At 42.9% G+C, this 20,851-nt stretch overlaps 2 protein-coding genes across 3 annotated transcripts in view; both read left to right on the top strand.

The window, feature by feature from the left end:
* Positions 1–16,608, top strand: part of LOC311137959 (LETM1 domain-containing protein LETM2, mitochondrial-like) — a 24,520-nt gene extending 7,912 nt beyond the window's left edge. Inside the window, exons 2-11 of one of the 2 annotated variants that reach the window (XM_084172591.1) lie at positions 2,563–2,640; positions 3,151–3,625; positions 7,451–7,594; positions 7,876–8,019; positions 8,227–8,430; positions 8,800–8,919; positions 9,253–9,378; positions 11,692–11,802; positions 12,113–12,184; positions 12,537–16,608. In XM_084172591.1, coding sequence (XP_084028717.1) covers positions 2,594–2,640; positions 3,151–3,625; positions 7,451–7,594; positions 7,876–8,019; positions 8,227–8,430; positions 8,800–8,919; positions 9,253–9,378; positions 11,692–11,802; positions 12,113–12,184; positions 12,537–12,584 — 1,491 coding nt within the window. In that variant the 5' untranslated portion in view covers positions 2,563–2,593 and the 3' untranslated portion in view covers positions 12,585–16,608. Of the gene's footprint in view, positions 1–2,562; positions 2,641–3,150; positions 3,626–7,450; positions 7,595–7,875; positions 8,020–8,226; positions 8,431–8,799; positions 8,920–9,252; positions 9,379–11,688; positions 11,803–12,112; positions 12,185–12,536 lie in introns of both variants that reach the window. The other variant, XM_084172590.1, reaches the window with a different exon arrangement.
* The window catches only part of LOC311137958 (STE20-like serine/threonine-protein kinase), a 23,891-nt gene continuing 15,912 nt past the window's right edge, over positions 12,873–20,851 (top strand). Inside the window, exons 1-8 of the mRNA XM_084172589.1 lie at positions 12,873–12,893; positions 17,548–17,901; positions 18,653–18,817; positions 18,968–19,016; positions 19,131–19,280; positions 19,487–19,559; positions 19,708–19,902; positions 20,000–20,168. Coding sequence (XP_084028715.1) covers positions 17,752–17,901; positions 18,653–18,817; positions 18,968–19,016; positions 19,131–19,280; positions 19,487–19,559; positions 19,708–19,902; positions 20,000–20,168 — 951 coding nt within the window. The 5' untranslated portion in view covers positions 12,873–12,893; positions 17,548–17,751. The remainder of the gene's footprint in view (positions 12,894–17,547; positions 17,902–18,652; positions 18,818–18,967; positions 19,017–19,130; positions 19,281–19,486; positions 19,560–19,707; positions 19,903–19,999; positions 20,169–20,851) is intronic.

The raw sequence follows: 20,851 nt of genomic DNA, 5'->3' as shown, positions 1-20,851 counted from the left end.
GTATCTCACTTATGTTCCCATTTGCACCCTATTGGTGCAAAGACAATAAGTTAATACTCTCTACTAATTTGCAGTATCTACCCATGTTCCCAGTTGTCCCGGACAACGACAAATGGCGATTTATACTGTCTTCTAAGTTTTTAGGAGTGCTGTCCTATGATCCCAACTATATTCAAACTATGTTCCCAATTATATCCATCCCAGACCGATACAATGACAATAGATTTTTATAGAATATAGTGACAAATAGCGTACACACTCGAGTGCTGTCCTATGATCCTAACTATATCCAGACTATGTTCCCAATTATATCCAGCCCAGACTGATACAATGACAATAGATTCATTAGTCTATGTTCCCAATTATATTCAGCCTAGACTGATACAATGACAATAGCTTTTTATGGAATATAGTGACAAATAGCGTACACACTTTTATCCAATAATTCCCTATATCCCCAGCCCACCCCTGGTGGTACCTAGTCTGGGGATTTCAGTATTTTCCCAGAACCGCTCTTCTGTGGAACAATACTCAATATACCATGGCTTTTAACCCTCACATTTATCAAACATTTGCATAGTATATTATGAAATCGAAATAGTATACTGTAATCGTTATTTATAGTACAATAGGGTTCACTTACATCAAACAGGTGCATCACAAAATTAATTTGGATAAAGCCAATGTGCAAAACTTCAGTTATATTACAATAGGTGTTTTGCTTACCTTTTTAAAAGCCCGGGCAATTTGTGAAACACAGTTCGATGACAGTGATGTCCAATAGGCTGGGTGAATTCCAGCGAAGTTCCGCCACCAGATCACAGTCGGAGGTCACCAATTGTCGAGATTGCGTAATTCAAATCTGGTATTTGGAATAAGAATCAAGAGATCTTCAATCCAAGCTTAATTTATTATATGCAAAATGTATTGTATGATAAGTATGAAAGTTCGTATACGGGCTCACTGTCAAACCACGCAGGGCCGACAGAGAACTAAGAATCTGTTTTCAGATTCTTTCTCAAATACTCTGACAGAAAGCAGTCCCTTCTTCTGTTGGCCAACCAGAGCAAAGGACTGAGTGTGGTTCAGCCAATCCGTTGGCGCAGGGGTGGGCCCAACTCCTCGGCACTCCATTTGTTACTAGACATGGTTGCTATGATAACCTGCAGAGCCAGCACCCAGAAAGACATCCTCCCACTGTACTCCATGTTCAAGGACAGTTTCACAGAATACAAAGAGGCAGTGAGGTCTAGTACTTTGAGACACAAGTTCTTATCTCCCCTTACTCCCTAAAACAGCTCCTCACATTAATCACAGCTTGCCAAGTGAAACAATCTACATCAATGCATTCCTTCCAAGGTAGTCATCTCATACAGATCCAATTATGAGAAAAATAAAACCCAACACTATTCACAATAATTGCATTATTGTGTGCATGTAACCGTACTCAATCACCCAAGGTGGTTAGTATGCTCGTAAAAACCAATGAGTAGATGTGGAGAGGTGGGACTTGCACCAAGTTCTATTTTAGTGCCTGGCTATGCAGATGCCCAGGAGCAGTTTGGATGAAACGATTGAATAACATGTGTGTACATTTATTTTTGCAACACTCATACACGCAACGCGGGCGGTTTGGTCAGCATGTAATAAAGCCATTAATGACCTGAAAAGCCTACACCTTAGTTGTCTGGCCTCTTCAACCAATACTACAGCTGCATCAATAACATTGTACAAATTGCAATTTGTAACATATTGTCCTAATTAATATTCGTAACATATTGTACGAATTGTAAATCCTAACGGGAAGTGTAGTTTTGTCGGGTAGAAGCGCCCATAGCTGAATGTTTTCTTAACTCTATTTCTTGAACTGCATTGTTGGTTAAGAACTTGTAAGTAAGCATGTGACAAATACAAGTTGATTTGATCTGTGCAAAACTGCAACAGTTAGGATCTTTTTTTTATATGAAGGATTATTTGTCGCTGATGAAAGATAAGGGCCATATGTTTCGAAAGCCGTATCGCAAGCAATTATTATTGACGCTTCTAAACGTTAAAACACATGGTCGGGATTGTAGTTCCCATGAGCCAGTCGTGGGCAACGCTAATGGCTAAAACTGTAGGGAGAAGGCAAAATGCTGCCTAGCGTTTTCGAGAGCTACGTTAATGCTGCAGTGTGTCATGTCAACAGAAATTGTTCTTCTGTTGTGTTCGCTAACTACTATAAACACAATAGATTATTTATTACATCAATGATTGTCTAGTTACCCTTAATTTAGCCAGTTATTAGATATGCCTATCTAACTAGCTTAGGCAGCTGATAGTGCATGGGCTCTAGATCTGCACAATCGTCTAGGCCTTCTCGCCATTAGAGGTAGTTAATGAGGAAAATGATGCCTTTGCAGCTGAATGGAGGATGCTTTATGTACTAGCCGTCCATGGTGGACACGAGTGTATTACCGGGAATGCACATCAAGCCTAGACAATAGTGCATGGGCGCTAGTTGTGCACAATCGTCTACCTAGGCTAATATCTAACCAGTTTTTTAAATGTGTATATATATAGCTATTTCAGGACGACAAGACCTTATCACGTCATGGTAGTGTTTGGATCTCAGGTGCTGATTGCTGTGACTAGATCAAGGTGAGATTAGATAAAACATAGTGGATATGTGCAGACTAGAGCCATATATTTATTTATATATATTTATAGATAAATATATGGCTGTGGATGTGTATTACTCCACTATATTTTATTGTATTATATTAGCTATGACAGGAAACATTATATACAATGTTGTATGTTATAAAATGGCTTTATATTTTGCAGGGCTCTACAGTGTGACCATTTTACTCATATATTAGCCTAAATACTTTGCTGTGCGACCTGGAATTTCTATTTAGGAGCACCAGTGCGCCTAGAAAAATGAAGGATTTTAACTTTATTATCTCAAATATTTTTCATTGTGCTCCTAAATTTCTTAGGTGCACTTGTGCTTCTTGTAAAAAAAATGTCATTGTAGAGCCCTGTTTTGGTTAATGTTTAATTTAAAAATAAATTTAATTCCAATTAATTCATTAGTATATTTGGATACATTTGTATTTACAATGTCAATGTGACAATATTGGCCTAACAATTGACATGTTTTTTTAGGGGATCCTATTTATTATCCAAAAGGCCCAACTGCGCCGCTCTCCCATCCACGGCATGCATTCGCTACCTATCAGATGTCTCTAACCAGACTGCCCTACCATCACACGGACCCAGGCCCATTTTACACAGATGTACGGCGAACTACCTGCGGCGCCATGGCTGCGTTCCAGTTCGCTTTCTTCACGAGTCCTGCGCTAGGCTCCAGGAAGTAAAGGCCTCTCCAGCCGAAACTCCCCCGTCCCCAGCAGAGACTAGAGTCCCAGTCCCCACTGCCGCAGCCCCGCAGGCTGCCCCTACTCCAAACAACTCCCCAGACAGAGTGGTAGCGCCTAAGTCAATTGGGCAGAGAGTAGTGGACGAGCTAAAGCACTACTATCATGGATTTCGGTTGCTTGGGATCGACACGAACATCGCAGGGAGGATGGGGTGGAGGTTACTACACGGCCAACAGCTCACGAGGAGAGAGCGCAGAAGGGTAAGGCAAAACTTAATCCACAGGTACCTTCTATGCACACCTCTGTATTGATACTCAAGGAAAGGATAGAGGTTAGAGAATTGAGTGGAGTGATTCTCTGGCTGTCAGCCTGTTGCCTGCTGATTTGCTATTAGCCCTAGCATTGCAGTCATGTAACTGTTGCCAATTTGCCGTAGAAAGCTGCTGAGCAACTACCGGTATGTCACCTATGGGCGATTCTTTTTTTTTTTTTTTTTTTTGTATCACAGATTTGTTCAGGCAATTCTAACATAGATACTTAATTGGGAGGAAGAATGTTTAACATTCTTTTTACATTTGTATCACAAAATGTTTTTATTCAAAATCATGATGAAAGTGGCCCTTTCAGGCCCTTTTTTAGACCTATACATGCCTCCTGTAAGACCCTATGATCCGTGAACCATACATGGAACAGACAACATCTTGGTGTCATTATACTCCTTATAGTGTGCTTTAAAATATGGAGTATGTCTATATTCTGAAATAAACATTTTCACATTAATTTATTCATATCTCATATAAAAAAGTAACCTTTTTGATTTAGCATTTATTTTTAAATTGTTTGGAACAATATACTCTTCATCCAGCACATCACATTTCCAGAGTGGATGGCCTCCCGAGTGGCGCAGCGGTCTAAGGCACTGCATCGCAGTGCTATAGGCGTCACTACAGACCCGGGTTAGATGCCAGGCTGTGTCGCGACCGGGAGACCCATGAGGCAGCGCACAATTGGCTCAGCGTCGTCAGGGTTAGGGGAGGGTTTGGCCTGCTGGGATGTCCTTGTCCCATCGCGCTCTAGCAACTCCTTATGGCGGCCGGGCGCATGCACAGTTGCCATCTGTACAGTGTTTCTTCCGACACATTGATGCGGCTGGCTTCCGGGTTAAGCAAGCAGAGTGTCAAGAAGCAGTGTGGCTTGGCGGGGTCATTTTTCGGAGGACACATGGCTCTCGACCTTCGCCTCTCCCGAGTCCGTACGGGAGTTGCAGCGATGGGACAAGACTGTAAATACCAATTGGATATAAAAAAATTGGGGAGAGAAGGGTAAAAAGTACCAAAAAAAATAAATACAGAGTGGGCTCTCTGCTACTTTTGAAGAAATTATAAATGTTATACATAAAAATTGACATCATAGGACATTAACCAATCACAGCCCTCCTGTAGGATTGCACATTCAGCAAATCCCCAGCAGAGGAAGTTCCCTTTGAATCCATTTTCTCATTCACTGTGTTGGTGGTGCTCATAAAATTGATCATAACTTTAAAAGTAGCAGCGAGCCCACTCTGGAAATGTGATGTACTTGTAGAGTATATTGTTTAAAACAATATGTCTAAAAATGAACAAAATCTAAAAGGGTACTTTTGAGATACAAAAATAGTTTAGGGCAATGCTGGAATGGAATAGCCCCTATGTGACCTCCATTGACCGACCGTGTGAATTGAGTGACAAACACCTGGGTATTTGTTAACAATGTGTTGTTAGCACTTTCCGTAATGAAGAAATTGGGATGGGTGGGTGCATTATAACACATGCATTTAGCGCTGAATCTTTTCCTTCTCCTGTACAGCGAAACTCAGCACTTTCCTGTTGCTAAATGAGAGATTTCAACTGGTGGTCGTAGATCTCTCATAAAAATTTGATAGCACTTTTAGTAGCGCACTACCGTGATAGAAATAAAATGACTATACAATATGTAGGCCAGACCCATATACAGTACATTCGGAAAGTATTCAGACCCCTTGACTTTTTCCACATTTTATGTTACAGCCTTATTGTAAAATTGATGAAATTCCCCTCATCAATCTACAGACAATACCCTATAATGACAAAGCAAATGTTTTTTTGTTGCAAATGTATTACAAATAAAACACAGAAATACCTTATTTACATAAGTATTCAGACCCTTTGCTATGAGACTCAAAATTGAGCTCAGGTGCATCCTGTTTCCATTGATCATCCTTGAGATGTTTCTGCACCTTGATTGGAGTCCGCCTGTGGTAAATTAAATTGATTGGACATGATTTGGAAAGGCACACACCTGTCTATTTAAGGTCCCACAGTTGACAGTGCATGTCAGAGCAAAAACCAAGCCATGAGGTCGAAGGAATTGTCTGTAGAGCTCAGAGACTGCATTGCGTTGAGGCACAGCTTTGGGGAAGGGTAACAAAACATTTCTGCAGCATTGAAGGTCCCCAAGAACACAGTGGCCTCCATCATTCTTAAATGGAAGAAGTTTGGAACCACCAAGACTCTACCTAGAGCTGGCTGCCCGGCCAAACTGAGCAATCGGGGGAGAAGGGCCTTGGTCAGGGAGGTGACCAAGAACCCGATGGTCACTCTTGACAGAGCTCCAGAGTTCCTCTGTGGAGATGGGAGAACCTTCCAGAAGGACAACCATCTCTGCAACACTCCACCAATCAGGCCTTTATGGTAGTGTGGCCAGACGGAAGCCACTCCTCAGTAAAAGGCACGACAGCTCGCTTGGAGTTTGCCAAAATGCACCTAAAGACTCTGACCATGACGAACAAGATTCTCTGGTCTGATGAAACCAAAATTGAACTCTTTGGCCTGAATGCCAAGCGTCACGTCTGGAGGAAACCTGGCACCATCCCTACGGTGAAGCATGGTGGTGGCATCATTGTGCTGTGGGGATGTTTTTCAGCGGCAGGGACTGGGAGACTAGTCAGGATCGAGGGAAAGATGAACGGAGCAAAGTACAGAGAGATCTTTGATGAAAACCTGCTCCAGAGCGCTCAGGACCTCAGACGGGAGTGAAGGTTCACCTTACAACAGATCAACAATCCTAAGCACACAGCCAAGACAATGCAGGAGTGGCTTCGGGCAAGTCTCTGAATGTCCTTGAGTGGCCTACCCAGAGCCTGGACTTGAACCCAAACTAACATCTCTGAAGAGACCTGAAAATAGCTGTGCAGCGACGCACCCCATCCATCCTGACAGAGCTTGCCAATGGTGCTTCAACAAAGTACTGAGTAAAAGGTCTGAATACTTATATAAATGTGATATTTCAGTTTTATTTATTTATATAAATTTGCAAACATTTCTAAACCTGTTTTGGCTTTGTCATTATGGGGTATTGTGTGTAGATTGAGGGGAAAAAAAACAATTTTATCTGTTTTAGAATAAGGCTGTAACGTAACAAAATGTGGAAGAAGTCAAGGGGTCTGAATACTTTCCGAATGCACTGTACTTAGACTATAAATACATTGCTCTAATGTAGGCGCTAGGCATCACTTAATCTGTTCAATTCATATCTATCCGCATAATCGTTGTGGCCTACAAAGTAATCCCCAGGAGTACAACTCCATTCATATTAAACAACAGCCTACCCTTTGTTTGATCATTGTGACCTACTCCTTCTCATTTATCCAACTTAATTCCATCATTGTCATTTAATTTAGCATTGATTAGAAATCTCCCACTTCACTTGCTACACATGGAGCCTCTGACGGTAGTGATGCTTTGATTTGACCGACAATAACAAGCTACTCGCGTGAAATATAGGCTACCGGTATGTCTTTTTTATGGGACGCACTCATAAAAACTGTTTTATAAAATTGTCTGTCATATTCTATCCTTGTATGTAGCAATGTCACAGATAATTGTATTTTAGACAGCCTTTTCATTAGAATAGGCCTATTTTTACTTTATTTTTTTTGTCTAACAAATGAATACTCTTGCAAGGAATAACTGTGCCCATCCCTATTTGAGAGGGGTTGGAATAAAGCAAAAGACAAACAATGCACCTTCGACTATGAAGTAATCTTCTTCCTCTGTTCCCTCCTCCAGTTGATGAGGACATGTGCGGACCTGTTCCGGTTGGTCCCCTTCAGCTTGTTCATCATCGTGCCCTTCATGGAGTTACTCCTGCCAGTCTTCCTCAAACTCTTCCCAGAGATGCTGCCCTCTACCTTTGAGACAGAGTCCAAGAAGGCAAGTGGGGAAGGGGGTCTCCAGAGTAGCCAGCTAACCCAGCTCTGCATAATATTGTATTGTCAAATTCTGTGATAAATCAAATATATTGGTTTACGATATTGATACTGCATAGACTTATGGTGTCATTGTTTAGACAGAGGTCAACAGCTGGACTCTCTAGAAGTTCTTTTTAAAAGGGTAGATAAAAAATAAAAAATAATCTGTATCCCTGGACATTCCGTTCATGTATGGATTGCATGTGTTTGATGGACAACATGTTTCCTGTGTGTCTCTGTCAGGAGGAGAAGCAGAAGAAGGGTCTGGCTGCCAAGCTGGAGCTGGCTAAGTTCCTCCAGGAGACCATTGGTGAGATGGCACTGAGGAACAAAGCCAAGGCGGCAGGGAGCGACGAGACCCAGAAGTTCTCTACCTACGTGCAAAAGGTGAGTCAAAGGCCAGGGTTATGGACTGTTTTCTTCTGTTTCGTGCATATGCATGAACGTGACCTAGGTCCCAAAACAATTCCTTGCCCCCAGGTACTACTAGACAGGTGTAAGCAATATGGTGATGAAGGTTTTGTTCAGGGTCAAAAGGTCATTGGCACAACCATTGCAAGCATTTCCTCATACTGTCCTGTTTGCCCTCTTCAGATGCGCCACGCAGGAGAGCAGCCCAGCACCAAGGACATCGTCAAGTTCTCCAAGCTGTTTGAGGACGAGTTGACCCTAGAGCACCTGGAGCGCCCCCAGCTGGTGGCTCTGTGTAAGCTGCTGGAGCTGCAACCCATAGGAACCAACAACCTGCTGCGCTTCCAGCTCAAGATGCAGCTCCGCACCATCAAAGCCGATGACCAGGTGAAGACAGGAGAGGAGGAGTGTATTGTCTTCCAAATCGACCGCTACCCTCTTGGACATTAATATAGACTTGAAAGGAGATCTGTAAAATAACTACTAAATGGAAGCGTAAAATGTGCTGTTAGTTATAGCTGTAAATAAAGTTAGCTGAAAACGTATTAGTGAAAAAAAGGCTTTGTTTTTACAGTGCAAATTAGAGCCATTTGTGTAACTGTATTTGTTTTACTGACTCTTATGAAACTGTATAACTAGGCCATGTGTCTTTGCCGGATCACACGAGGGTGTTGGGTGTCGTTGTTCTTTTTCTGCTGGCCAGCCGGAACATGTTGGCAGAGTACGGTTCTGTAATATCTCTGTGTGTGTCTATAGATGATTGCCACAGAAGGCGTGGCAGCCATGAGTGTGTCAGAGCTGCAGGTGGCGTGTCGTAGCCGGGGAATGAGGTCGCTGGGGCTGACGACCGAGCAACTCACGCAGCAACTGCAACAGGTACGTCCTCCTCCTCCAACCCTCCAACCTACACTGCTCCTCCCCCACACCTAGCAGGCTGTTAGCATGTGAAAGGAATAGCTACCTGCTGAGCTCCTGTCTCACTAGATTCAATCCCAGTTTTAACACTCCCTCCAGCTATTTTTTTTTTTAAACACACAACTGCATGGGGTTGGTCTGATGGGTTATTCATTGTCACCTTCAATGACCTAGATGACAACAACCACATAAAACAGATAGAGCTAAATACACACAAGCTGCAGCAAATGCATAACTCAACCAGGGACAACCATGCACTAGCAATTAAGGTAACTTCTGTCTCTCTTCTGTCAGTGGTTGGATCTTCACCTGAAGGAGAATGTTCCTCCATCTCTCCTGCTGCTGTCCCGTGCTATGTACCATACCGACCTCACGCCCAAGCCTCCTGTCATCCCCCCCATCGTCAAACTGGAAGTGGAGGTAAGGGGCTGAAGTTGGCAACTAAAGCAAGGGTCATGATCAATATAAACGCTTAGGTCAGGGCCAAAAAAGAAAGGGTGATGGCATCACCCATAAGACTGCTACAACAAGTTAGTTTGAATTTATAGTGCTCTTATGTATTAAAAAAGCTGACATGATTCGTATGTTGCAGGTGCCTCAGTATAAACTTAGTTTTCAGTTACAGAAAGCATATTCTGTTGTTTTCTTGACTACTCCTATTGTCTGACAAACTGGGATTAGCACTAGAAGTGTACTAAAAGGAGGAAATACACTGCTCAAAAAAATTAAGGGAACACTAAAATAAAACATCCTAGATCTAAATGAATGAAATAATCTTATTAAATACTTTTTTCTTTACATAGTTGAATGTGCTGACAACAAAATCACACAAAAATTATCAATGGAAATCAAATTTATCAACCCATGGAGGTCTGGATTTGGAGTCACCCTCAAAATTAAAGTGGAAAACCACACTACAGGCTGATCCAACTTTGATGTAAGATCCTTTAAAACAAGTCAAAATGAGGCTCAGTAGTGTGTGTGGCCTCAAAGTGCCTGTATGACCTCCCTACAACGCCTGGGCATGCTCCTGATGAGGTGGCGGATGGTCTCCTGAGGGATCTCCTCCCAGACCTGGACTAAAGCATCCGCCAACTCCTGGACAGTCTGTGGTGCAACGTGGCGTTGGTGGATGGAGCGAGACATGATGTCCCAGATGTGCTCAATTGGATTCAGGTCTGGGGAACGGGCGGGCCAGTCCATAGCATCAATGCCTTCCTCTTGCAGGAACTGCTGACACACTCCAGCCACATGAGGTCTAGCATTGTCTTGCATTAGGAGGAACCCAGGGCCAACTGCACCAGCATATGGTCTCACAAGGGGTCTGAAGATCTCATCTCGGTACCTAATGGCAGTCAGGCTACCTCTGGCGAGCACATGGAGGGCTGTGCGGCCCCCCAAAGAAATGCCACCCCACACCATGACTGACCCACCGCCAAACCGGTCATGCTGGAGGATGTTGCAGGCAGCAGAACGTTCTCCACGGCGTCTCCAGACTATAACGTCTGTCACGTGCTCAGTGTGAACCTGCTTTCATCTGTGAAGAGCACAGGGCGCCAGTGGCGAATTTGCCAATCTTGGTGTTCTCTGGCAAATGCCAAACGTCCTTCACGGTGTTGGGCTGTAAGCACAACCCCCACCTGTGGACGTCGGGCCCTCATTACACCCTCATGGAGTCTGTTTCTGACCGTTTGAGCAGACACATGCACATTTGTGGCCTGCTGGAGGTCATTTTGCAGGGCTCTGGCAGTGCTCCTCCTGCTCCTCCTTGCACAAAGGCGGAGGTAGCAGTCCTGCTGCTGGGTTGTTGCCCTCCTACGGCCTCCTCCACGTCTCCTGATGTACTGGCCTGTCTCCTGGTAGTGCCTCCATGCTCTGGACACTACGCTGACAGACACAGCAAACCTTCTTGCCACAGCTCGCATTGATGTGCCATCCTGGATGAGCTGCACTACCTGAGCTACTTGTGTGGGTTGTAGACTCCGTCTCATGCTACCACTAGATTGAAAGCACCGCCAGCATTCAAAAGTGACCAAAACATCAGCCAGGAAGCATAGGAACTGAGAAGTGGTCTGTGGTCACCACCTGCAAAACCAGTCCTTTATTGGGGGTGTCTTGCTAATTGCCTATAATTTCCACCTGTTGTCTATTCCATTTGCACAACAGCATGTGAAATGTATTGTCAATCAGTGTTGCTTCCTAAGTGGACAGTTTGATTTCACAGAAGTGTGATTGACTTGGAGTTACATTGTGTTGTTTAAGTGTTCCCTTTATTTTTTTGAGCAGTGTAGTACTGGAAGGTTTTATAATGGTACTTTTAGGCACACTGTGCCCTGAAACATGTGACTCCTTAGAGAGAATGTTTCACCTGAGGAGAAATGGCAAGTCATGTTGCTGACATGGCGGAACTTTACAGTAAAAATAATATTCTGTTTATGTGTTCTGTAAGTGCTCTCAACAACCTTCCTAGATAAGAATGCCTGAGAGTAGACAGTTGCTAAGTAACCTGCCACAATAAGATCGATGGCAAAGTGTTCTAGTGGGCTGAGCTATCGTTATGTAATGGCTAAATTCCCGGGCTCAACTGTATTTTGGCATCATCCACTCCCTCTATCTGCTAACTCCAAAATTACCCAATAATGCCCAAATCACACCAGTTGACCGAGAAACTGAACCGAAGAATAGGCTAAATTCAACATTGAATTGATCCCCTCTTCTTGTTCTCCCCAGCAGCAAGTCGCCGCCCCCTCTCCTGCAGAGATCGAAGCCCCTGTCAAAGACAAGCCCATGTCTGCGTCACTAGAAGAGCTGGTGGACTCTGCCCCCATTATAATGGACAGAAAGGTACAGTTTTGTACACACTGGACGCGCTTCTAAACTACACGGTCAACGGGGTCCACTTCCATTCAGTCCATTTATCTGTCTTTATTGATGGGGATTGATTGTTTCTGTCGATGTAGACACTTCTTCTCCTTCTGTGTAAAACACGAAGAGAACATCCTAGCAACGTTTGTTTGCGTGGCAATAACGTTTTCTGATTTTGAATTCGGAAATTAAATCCCAAAGCAAGAAGTGTAAGCATACAGACACACTGACCCCCCCCCACACACAAACACACACATTTCCTTATTCTTGGATTGCCTTATCTTTTCAGGTGGAGAGCGTTTTGGATAAAGCCGGGATTGTGGAATTGGAGATGCCGTCACCAGAAGCTCAGTTAATACATGTACGTTTGAGTGGGAGACATTTCATTCCATGGTTTTGTGTACAATGTTTTTGGAAAGCGATACAGGAGCAGAAGGTAGGCAAGTCCAAGGGGCATTCAGTGGGATTTGTAATGGTCCTTTGGTTAGAGTCCACCCTTATCGATTGTTGTATTTCACAAAGCTGCATCAATATGTTAGTCACTCTTTTTGGAGGTATTGACTCTGTTATATACCATGCCATTTCAAGTTGAAATGTTCTGCTGTTCTCACTGATCATTTTCATTAATGATATCTAGTCAACCTATTGGTTCTTGAAGAATATAACATACTTGGCTTAGCTCTTTGCTCATATTATCTATCCTCCATTTTCAGGCAAAAGGTGCTGAGTTGGCTGCCAAGATGGCTGCCAAGGGGATGTGAAGGCCTCCCCACACTACTGGGTCCAACACTCACCAGCTGCGTAGACTGCTGAAGGAAGCTACAATCCCAAGCCCCATTCCCTCTTTCACTCCTGGTTTAGGGAAGCCATCGTGGCACCCTTTTTAGTCAAGTAAACAGAGGAAAGGATGAGATGTAGCTAGACAGTTGGAGGCGGTCGTGGCTTACTATCTATCATCCAAGAGGACTAGTCTGATCCCAAGAAACGACAACGGAGAATAAGTGAGAGGGTCACTTTAAATGTATTGCTTCCTTCATCATCTGAACTGCTCATTTGCTTCACTCCATCAGGTGGGATATTGCTAAACTGTTGTAAGATCTGTATCAAATATCAGTCTTTTTTTGCTCTGGAACAGAACATCATGTTCTGTGATTTGAACTACGGTAAACGTTTCACTGTAACAGTAGCACATTTTTGGTATAATATCATGTTTAATAGAATCATCAGTCTCATCATTTATGCTAGCAAAACTGTATCCTGTACATTTGTAAATACGTTGAATGTATGATATTGTATACTTGCCCCTGCTTTGTGTAGTCCACTGGGCCATACTCTAAGCTTAGTCTAAGGGGCGTCAATCCTACTACAGATTTATTAAGACAAAATTATGGGACGTTCCTGTTATTAGTTGGTGAACACATTGTTAAAGGTAAGCTTGAGGTCATTAGAATTTCCCTCATACAGGGGAATGTAATGTTCACTCCTCTGGGATATTTTTGTTAGCCTGCTAGCTGCTACTACGTTTCCAGGTTACTACGTACGCCAGGTCTGCGTATTGGCTGAACCTGCAGTCTAAATCAAAATGTGTTTTATATGTTGGGTTTGCTTTATTTAAAGGGGTAACATGGTATGCTGTGTACCCATGTAGATGCATACCTTAAAAAATCATGGTGCCCATAATATAAAAAAAGAACTTCCTTTTTTTTTATACATATACAAATCTGAACAAGTGTACTTTCATTTTTTTATATGTAAAATATTAATAAGTTACTATAAAAACAACCCATTTATTTGATTAACCTTTACGCAATTCGATTCCAAGCTTGTAAATTGCCTAAAACATGTGGGACTCAAGTTTAGTTGATACATTTTAATTTGGGGAGAACCACTTGTCCAATTGCTCTTTAGGTGGAGATGTGTATAATTTATTTGAAATTGGTCAGAAGTAAAAAAAAATATTTCACATACCTGTTATTACAATTATTTTCCCTATGAAAAATAATCAACGCCCTTCTAATTCGAAGGCCACCAACTCAAGTTACAAGTCATCTATGCTAGTTAGTTTTAACTAATTTGAATTGGACATTTTTCAATGTCTTTCCCCAAGGGCTCAAAAACAGACCTTTGTCAAACAGTTTATATATTCTTGCTTTCTTTTTGGTGTTTAGTTTTTGTCATTTTCAGCCTATAAGGCAATAGGTGCTCGTTCCATTTAACTCAATACCTCGGGAACTCAACTGTAGACTTCCAGAAAGTTTTAACTTGTGATCTTCCACCTCAAGTGAATTACAGTGAAATGGAGCAATCTTCAGTTTTCGGATCAATAAGAATCCTACATGCCTCCAGAAAAATGGAAGACGTTTAATTTCAATTTTAAAGGTGCCATTTCAGTCAACAAACCTATGTCCTACTTTATTGTGTCTTAAAGGAAGCATCTTGACGCTGTTACTCAACTGATCCAGTTAGCAATCTCAGACATAACATAATGACCACATCTTCTTAACTAGATTTGCACTGAATTGCCTTTGTAAATTGTGGATCTTTGGCTGGAGAACACCTTTCTTGCAATTTCTTAGATGGTGGTTTTAGAACTAATATCGGGGGTGTAGAATGTCTAGAGACTACGTAGCAGAATTCCTATTTTTTGTAATTGACATACAGTACCAGTCAAAAGTTTGGACACACCTACTCATTCAAGGGTTTTTCTTTATTTTGACTATTTTTTACATTGTAGAATAATAGTGAAGCCATCAAAACGATGAAATAACACATGGAATCATGTAGTAACCAAAAAAGTGTTAAACAAATCAAAATATATTTTATATTTGAGATTCTTCAAATAGCCTTGATGACAGCTTTGCACACATTCTCTCAACCAGCTTCACCTGGAATGATTTTTCAACAGTCTTGAAGGAGTTCCCACATATGCTGAGCACTTGTTGGCTGCTTTTCCTTCACTCTGCGGTCCGACTCATCCCAAACCATCTCAATTGGGTTGAGGTCGGGGGATTTTGGAGGCCAGGTCATCTGATGCAGCACTCCATCACTCTCCTTGGTCAAATAGCCCTTACACAGCCTGGAGGTGTGTTGGGTCATTGTCCTGTTGAAAAATAAATGATAGTCCCACTAAGCCCAAACCAGATTGGATGGCGTGTTGCTGCAGAATGCTGTGGTAGCCATGCTGGTTAAGTGTGCCTTGAATTCTAAATAAATCACAGACAGTGAAGCACCCCCACACCCTAACACCACCTCTATGCTTTACGGTGGGAAATACACATGCAGAGATCATCCGTTCACCCACACAGCGTCTCACAAAGACACAGCGGTTGGAACCAGAAATCTCCAATTTGGACTCCAGACCAAAGGACACATTTCCACTAGTCTAATGTCCATTGCCCGTGTTTCTTGGCCCAAGCAAGTCCCTTCTTATTATTGGTGTCCTTTAGAAGTGGTTTCTTTGCAGCAATTCAACCATAAAGGCTTGATTCACACAGTCTCCTCTGAACAGTTGATGTTGATGTGTCTGTTACTTGAACTCTGTGAAGCATTTATTTGGGTTGCAATTTCTGAGGCTGGTAACTCTAATGAACTTATTCTCTGCAGCAGAGGTAGCTCTGGGTCTTCCTTTCCTGTGGCAGTCCTCATGAGAGACAGTTTCATCCTAGCGCTTTATGTTTTTTGCGACTGCACTTGAAGATACTTTCAAAGTTCTTGAAATGTTCCGTATTGAGCCAATCAGTTGTGTTGTGACAAGGTAGGGAGGGTATACAGAAGATAGCCCTATTTGGTAAAAGACCAAGTCCATATCATGTGTTAAGGTAATGATGGACTGTCGTTTCTCATTGCTTATTTGAGCTGTTCTTGCCATAATATGGACTTGGTCTTTTACCAAATAGGGCTATCTTCTGTATAACCCCCCCCCCCCCCCCCCACCCCCCCCACCTTGTCACAACACAACTGAGTGGCTCAAATGCATTAAGAAGGAAAGGAAAGAAATTCCACAAATTAACTTTTAAGAAGGCACACCTGTTAATTGAAATGCATTCCAGGTGACTTCCTCATGAAGCTGGTTGAGAGAATGCCAAGAGTGTGCAAAGCTATCATCAAGGCAAAGGGTGGCTATTTGAAGAATCTCAAATATAAAATATATTTTGATTTGTTTAACACGTTTTTGGTTACTACATGGTTCCATATGTGTTATTTCATAGTTTTGATGTCTTCACTATTATTCTACAATGTAGAAAATAGTAAAAATAAAGAAAAACCCTGCAATGAGTAGGTGTGTCCAAACCTTTGACTGGTACTGTATGTCAAAACCTGCTTACCACCTTGTGCATTTAGACTCTTAACCTCTTCGTCGACTACTGTGCTTTGATCAATGTATGGTGTCAAATGGTGATTCCTTTACTTCCAACCTGGGAAAGCCTTAGACATGATACATTGTTATTTTAGCTCCAAACTTTGGCCTGGGTCTGTTAAGACCCTTTATGTCAATGTTCAACTGTTATGATGAAACAATGTTCCTCTAGTTGTAGCTCGCCCCTTGCAAGTAATGCACTGTACCGTATTCTTGGCATCCAACATACAGTGTGGTACAAGCTCCAAGATAGTAGTTGAGGCTGTACCATAGGGCAAGTTCAATTCTTCAATTGTATCCTCATACAAACAAAATGTGTAGTGGTTTACATCTCTGGAAAAGAGGTAGCAGCTTTCCTCTTTCCAGTGACTTCATTCTGAAGAGTTTGGAAAACCAAATGATGGCATTAAAAAAATTATTTCATGACATTTTGCTGTCCTGTGTTGTGTATTTAACTGGACTCTGAATTGGAAATTTCGGTTTTAATTTTGGTAGCACTTATAATAACTTAAGTGAATGAGCCTTCACGAATGCTTATAAATGCTTTAAATATGTTATTGCTTATGAATTGTAAAGCTGACAATGCTTATACATGTTGACAAATAATGAAATACTTATGAATGTATAAATTGTCAATGAATGCTTATTTGTCAAAGTTATTATAAACTCTTACCTGTAATTAATTGACTTGACAAAAGTACAGCAGCCAACAGGGTTTGCGGGTTACAGTACCTACCATACAGTCTCAGGTTTCAGATTGCTTGACATTTTGAAGCAGATTTATAACCCATCAGCTGGACTGGTACACAATGGGGCGTCGGCCAGTGTGTATGAGGAAACCAGAAGTTAAGCCAAAAACTGATGACCGATGTTAAAGAATACAGTCAGAAATACCTGACAAAGCAATGCTATGTTTGTTTTCAACCTCCAAGAACCAAAAACACATCTGTTTCTATACACAAAGTGGCCGGACAGTAAACAAATACATTTGTAGCATAAAAAAATGTGAAGAAGAAATTTAACAAGACTATGGCTATTTCTAAAAACCTGTTTTCGCTTTGTCATTATGGGGTATTGTGTGTAGATTGTTGAGGAAAAATGTATATTTAATCAATTTTAGATTAAGGCTGTAACGTGACAAAATGTAGAAAAAGTCAAGGGGTCTGAATACTTTCCGAAGGCACTGTATTTCACTGCATGCTTTTTTATTTGTTTTCAGTGTAGGATGTGGGTAGCACAGTTGCTTCCTGCGTCTCTTCTGAAAGGTGTCGGAGACAGACGTAGCAGGGGGGTCAAAGCCCTTTCTCATTGTGTCTCCACCCACAATGGAAGTTGACGCTTGGTTCTGCCTGTCCTCACTCTCTTAGGTGGACGTTGTATATGAGAGAAGGGAGGTGTTCTGTGGGCTGCTGTCCACTGTAAGGGTGTAAACTGAGGAGATCCTTGTAGACTGAGGAGGACAGGGCAAGGTAGGGTGGGGGACAGGGCAAGGTGGGGAGGAGGACAGGGCGAGGTGGGGAGGAGGACAGGGCGAGGTGGGGAGGAGGACAGGGCAAGGTAGGGTGGGGGACATGGTGTCCCTCCTGATGCGTGTCTTCCGTTTGGGGGCGGAGAAAAAGAGGGTGAAGCTCTACGAGAACCTCCGGAGAGACGTGGACCCGCGGGAGACCTGGGACACCCAGGGGGAGCTGGGAGACGGGGCCTTCGGGAAGGTCTACAAGGTACCAGCAGGCTGGGGCCTAATACTCAACTCTTGTTTTACTTCCTGGTTTGGTCTCCTACTTTCCTCTCCTCTTCAAACCAAACCGAATCCTTCAAGGGATTCAATTGCAGATGAATTTGTAACCTGAAAATTCCTCAACTAAAATTCTATCATCTCTGATGGGATGGAGAGGAATGAACCCTAACTCTGGATTGAATTCAAAATGCTAATGATGGAGTGAAATTACATCTCAGTGCAAAACAAGAGCAGCCAACTGTGTTACCAAACTGTGTTGTGGATCCTCTCCACGGGTGACAGAGTATATATAGCATAGGCCGTTAGGTCATACTGTGGGTTGCCTATTTCCTGCCAACCCATATAGGCTGAAATATAACTTCCTGTCTTGACGTACAACCCACACGCATCTGCTCTTAATTGTTTTGCAACATCACCTTGACTATTGTTGCATGGAGCTGACTGAGTTCTAACTTTACTGTGATTGTCTTATTTCTCATTTGTTTAATTGTAAATGTAAAATACTGTTGTATAGTTTTGAACCCAAGATGCAAATTAAGGCCCTCTATATTACATTTGTGTAATGTTTCACTGGTATAATTTACCATATTATGAGTTCAAGGTATATTTTATGTTTTAACTGTCTTTCTTTATACAAAGCCTGTGAGAAGATCATGAATAACACATGCACATATCTTGTAAAGTCAGTATAGATGGCCCCATAGAGACCTGTGTACTTTTCTGTGTGTGTTCAGGCCCAGAACCACACCACTGGGGCCCTGGCTGCTGCTAAAGTGATGGAGGTGCGCAATGAGGAACAGCTGGAGGACTACATTACCGAAATTGACATCCTGGCAGCCTGTCACCATCACAACATCCTTGGGTTGTTGGACGCCACTTTCTTTGAGGGCTGGCTGTGGGTGAGTGAGGTCTTTTTCAGCTGCTCGAGTCGATTGCCAGGTGTCAGTATTAAGACTTTTTGGAGGGGGGTTTCAGTGAACTATACAGTATGCATCATTATACAGGCTATAGCTAATTGATTATGGATTAAATCACTCTCTGTTTCATAGATCCTGGTTGAGTTCTGCCCAGGGGGGGCCTTGGATGACATCATGTTAGGTGGGAGCCAAGAATCATGCACTCCTTAGTTTCCACTTCTTTAGTTTTTCCTCCTCTGGGAAGCAACTCATGTTTGTACTTATACGTTTGTGTTTGTTTGTGTGTATCCCCCAGAGCTGGAGCGGGGCCTGTCTGAGCAGCAGATCAGTGAGGTGTGCTGTCAGACGCTGCAGGCTCTGTCCTACCTGCACCAGCAACACATCATCCACAGAGACCTGAAGGCAGGCAACATCCTTCTAACCATGGAGGGACATGTCAAACTGGGTACAACACAGCATAGCACACACTCCTACAATTACTGGATTATCTCTCTCTCTGTTCTATTCTCTCTCTCCGATTGTCCGTCCAACCATTTGTCTGTCTACCTGACTGTGTCTGTCTATGTTTTGTTTATATGTCTATCCTAGTGTCTCTCATAGTGTATCAGTGCCTCTCATTGAGTCCTCTCAAATATCTCTTCCCATCCCTAGCTGACTTCGGAGTGTCTGCCAAAAACACTCACACCCTCCAGAGAAGAGCCACTTTCATTGGAACCCCTTACTGGTTTGTTTTACTCCTATCATGATTTTATGTTGAAATGTTGATAGCATGCAGCCACATTCCCATGTCTTCAACTTCATGTTTTCAACAACCCCAATGTGTAAATGTATCTGTTCGTCCCTTTGTCCGCCCGTCCGTCTGTCTTTCCTAGGATGGCTCCCGAGGTGATCCAGTGCGAGGCTTCCAAGGAGAACCCGTATGGCCCCAAGGCTGACATCTGGTCCCTGGGTGTGACGCTGATTGAGGCTGCAGAGATGGAGCCTCCCCACCACTCACTCAACCCGATGAGGGTCCTGCTCAAGATCACCAAGTCCGCCCCACCCACCCTCAGCAACCCACACCTCTGGTGAGTCAAGGTCTGCATCCCAAATGGCACCCTATTCTTTATTTAGTGCTCTACTTTTGACCATCCAGAGCATGCTGGCTTGTTCTCCCGTTTCCAGGTCCTCTCATTTCCAGGACTTCCTGCAAAGGGCGCTGCAGAAGAGCCCCGAGGCCCGGTGGGGAGCCCAGCAGCTTCTGGCCCACCCCTTCCCTTGCGCTGGACGGGACGGCCGAGCCCTGCGGGAACTCATCGCAGAGGCCAAGGCAGAGGTGATGGAGGAGACAGCGGTAAGAGATGGGGACTGTTCTATGATACATCCCAAATAGCACCCTATTCCTTATAAAATACACTACATTTAACCAGAACCCTATGGGATTGGTCAATAGGGTAGAATTTGGAATGCAGTGCCTCGAGTTACACACTTGATTTGAGGGATGATGCCTTTCCTACTGGAAATCTGCAGAGCATGGACCTGAACATTTTTGGGAACGTTTCTCTACTTCTGCCTCTATATAGTATAGGTGAAAGTTCGTAAATCACCTTTACAGTGGGGAAAAAAAGTATTTAGTCAGCCACCAATTGTGCAAGTTCTCCCACTTAAAAAGATGAGAGAGGCCTGTAATTTTCATCATAGGTACACGTCAACTATGACAGACAAAATGAGAAAAAAATCCAGAAAATCACATTGTAGGATTTTTAATGAATTTATTTGCAAATTATGGTGGAAAATAAGTATTTGGTCAATAACAAAAGTTTCTCAATACTTTGTTATATACCCTTTGTTGGCAATGACACAGGTCAAACGTTTTCTGTAAGTCTTCACAAGGTTTTCACACACTGTTGCTGGTATTTTGGCCCATTCCTCCATGCAGATCTCCTCTAGAGCAGTGATGTTTTGGGGCTGTCGCTGGGCAACACGGACTTTCAACTCCCTCCAAAGATTTTCTATTGGGTTGAGATCTGGAGACTG

The sequence above is a fragment of the Coregonus lavaretus genome (assembly GCF_964263955.1).
Source record: "Coregonus lavaretus genome assembly, chromosome: 12".
Classification (NCBI taxonomy): domain Eukaryota; kingdom Metazoa; phylum Chordata; class Actinopteri; order Salmoniformes; family Salmonidae; genus Coregonus; species Coregonus lavaretus.
The sequence above is the reverse complement of the archived record's forward strand: the minus strand, read 5'-3'. Positions and strand labels throughout refer to the sequence as shown.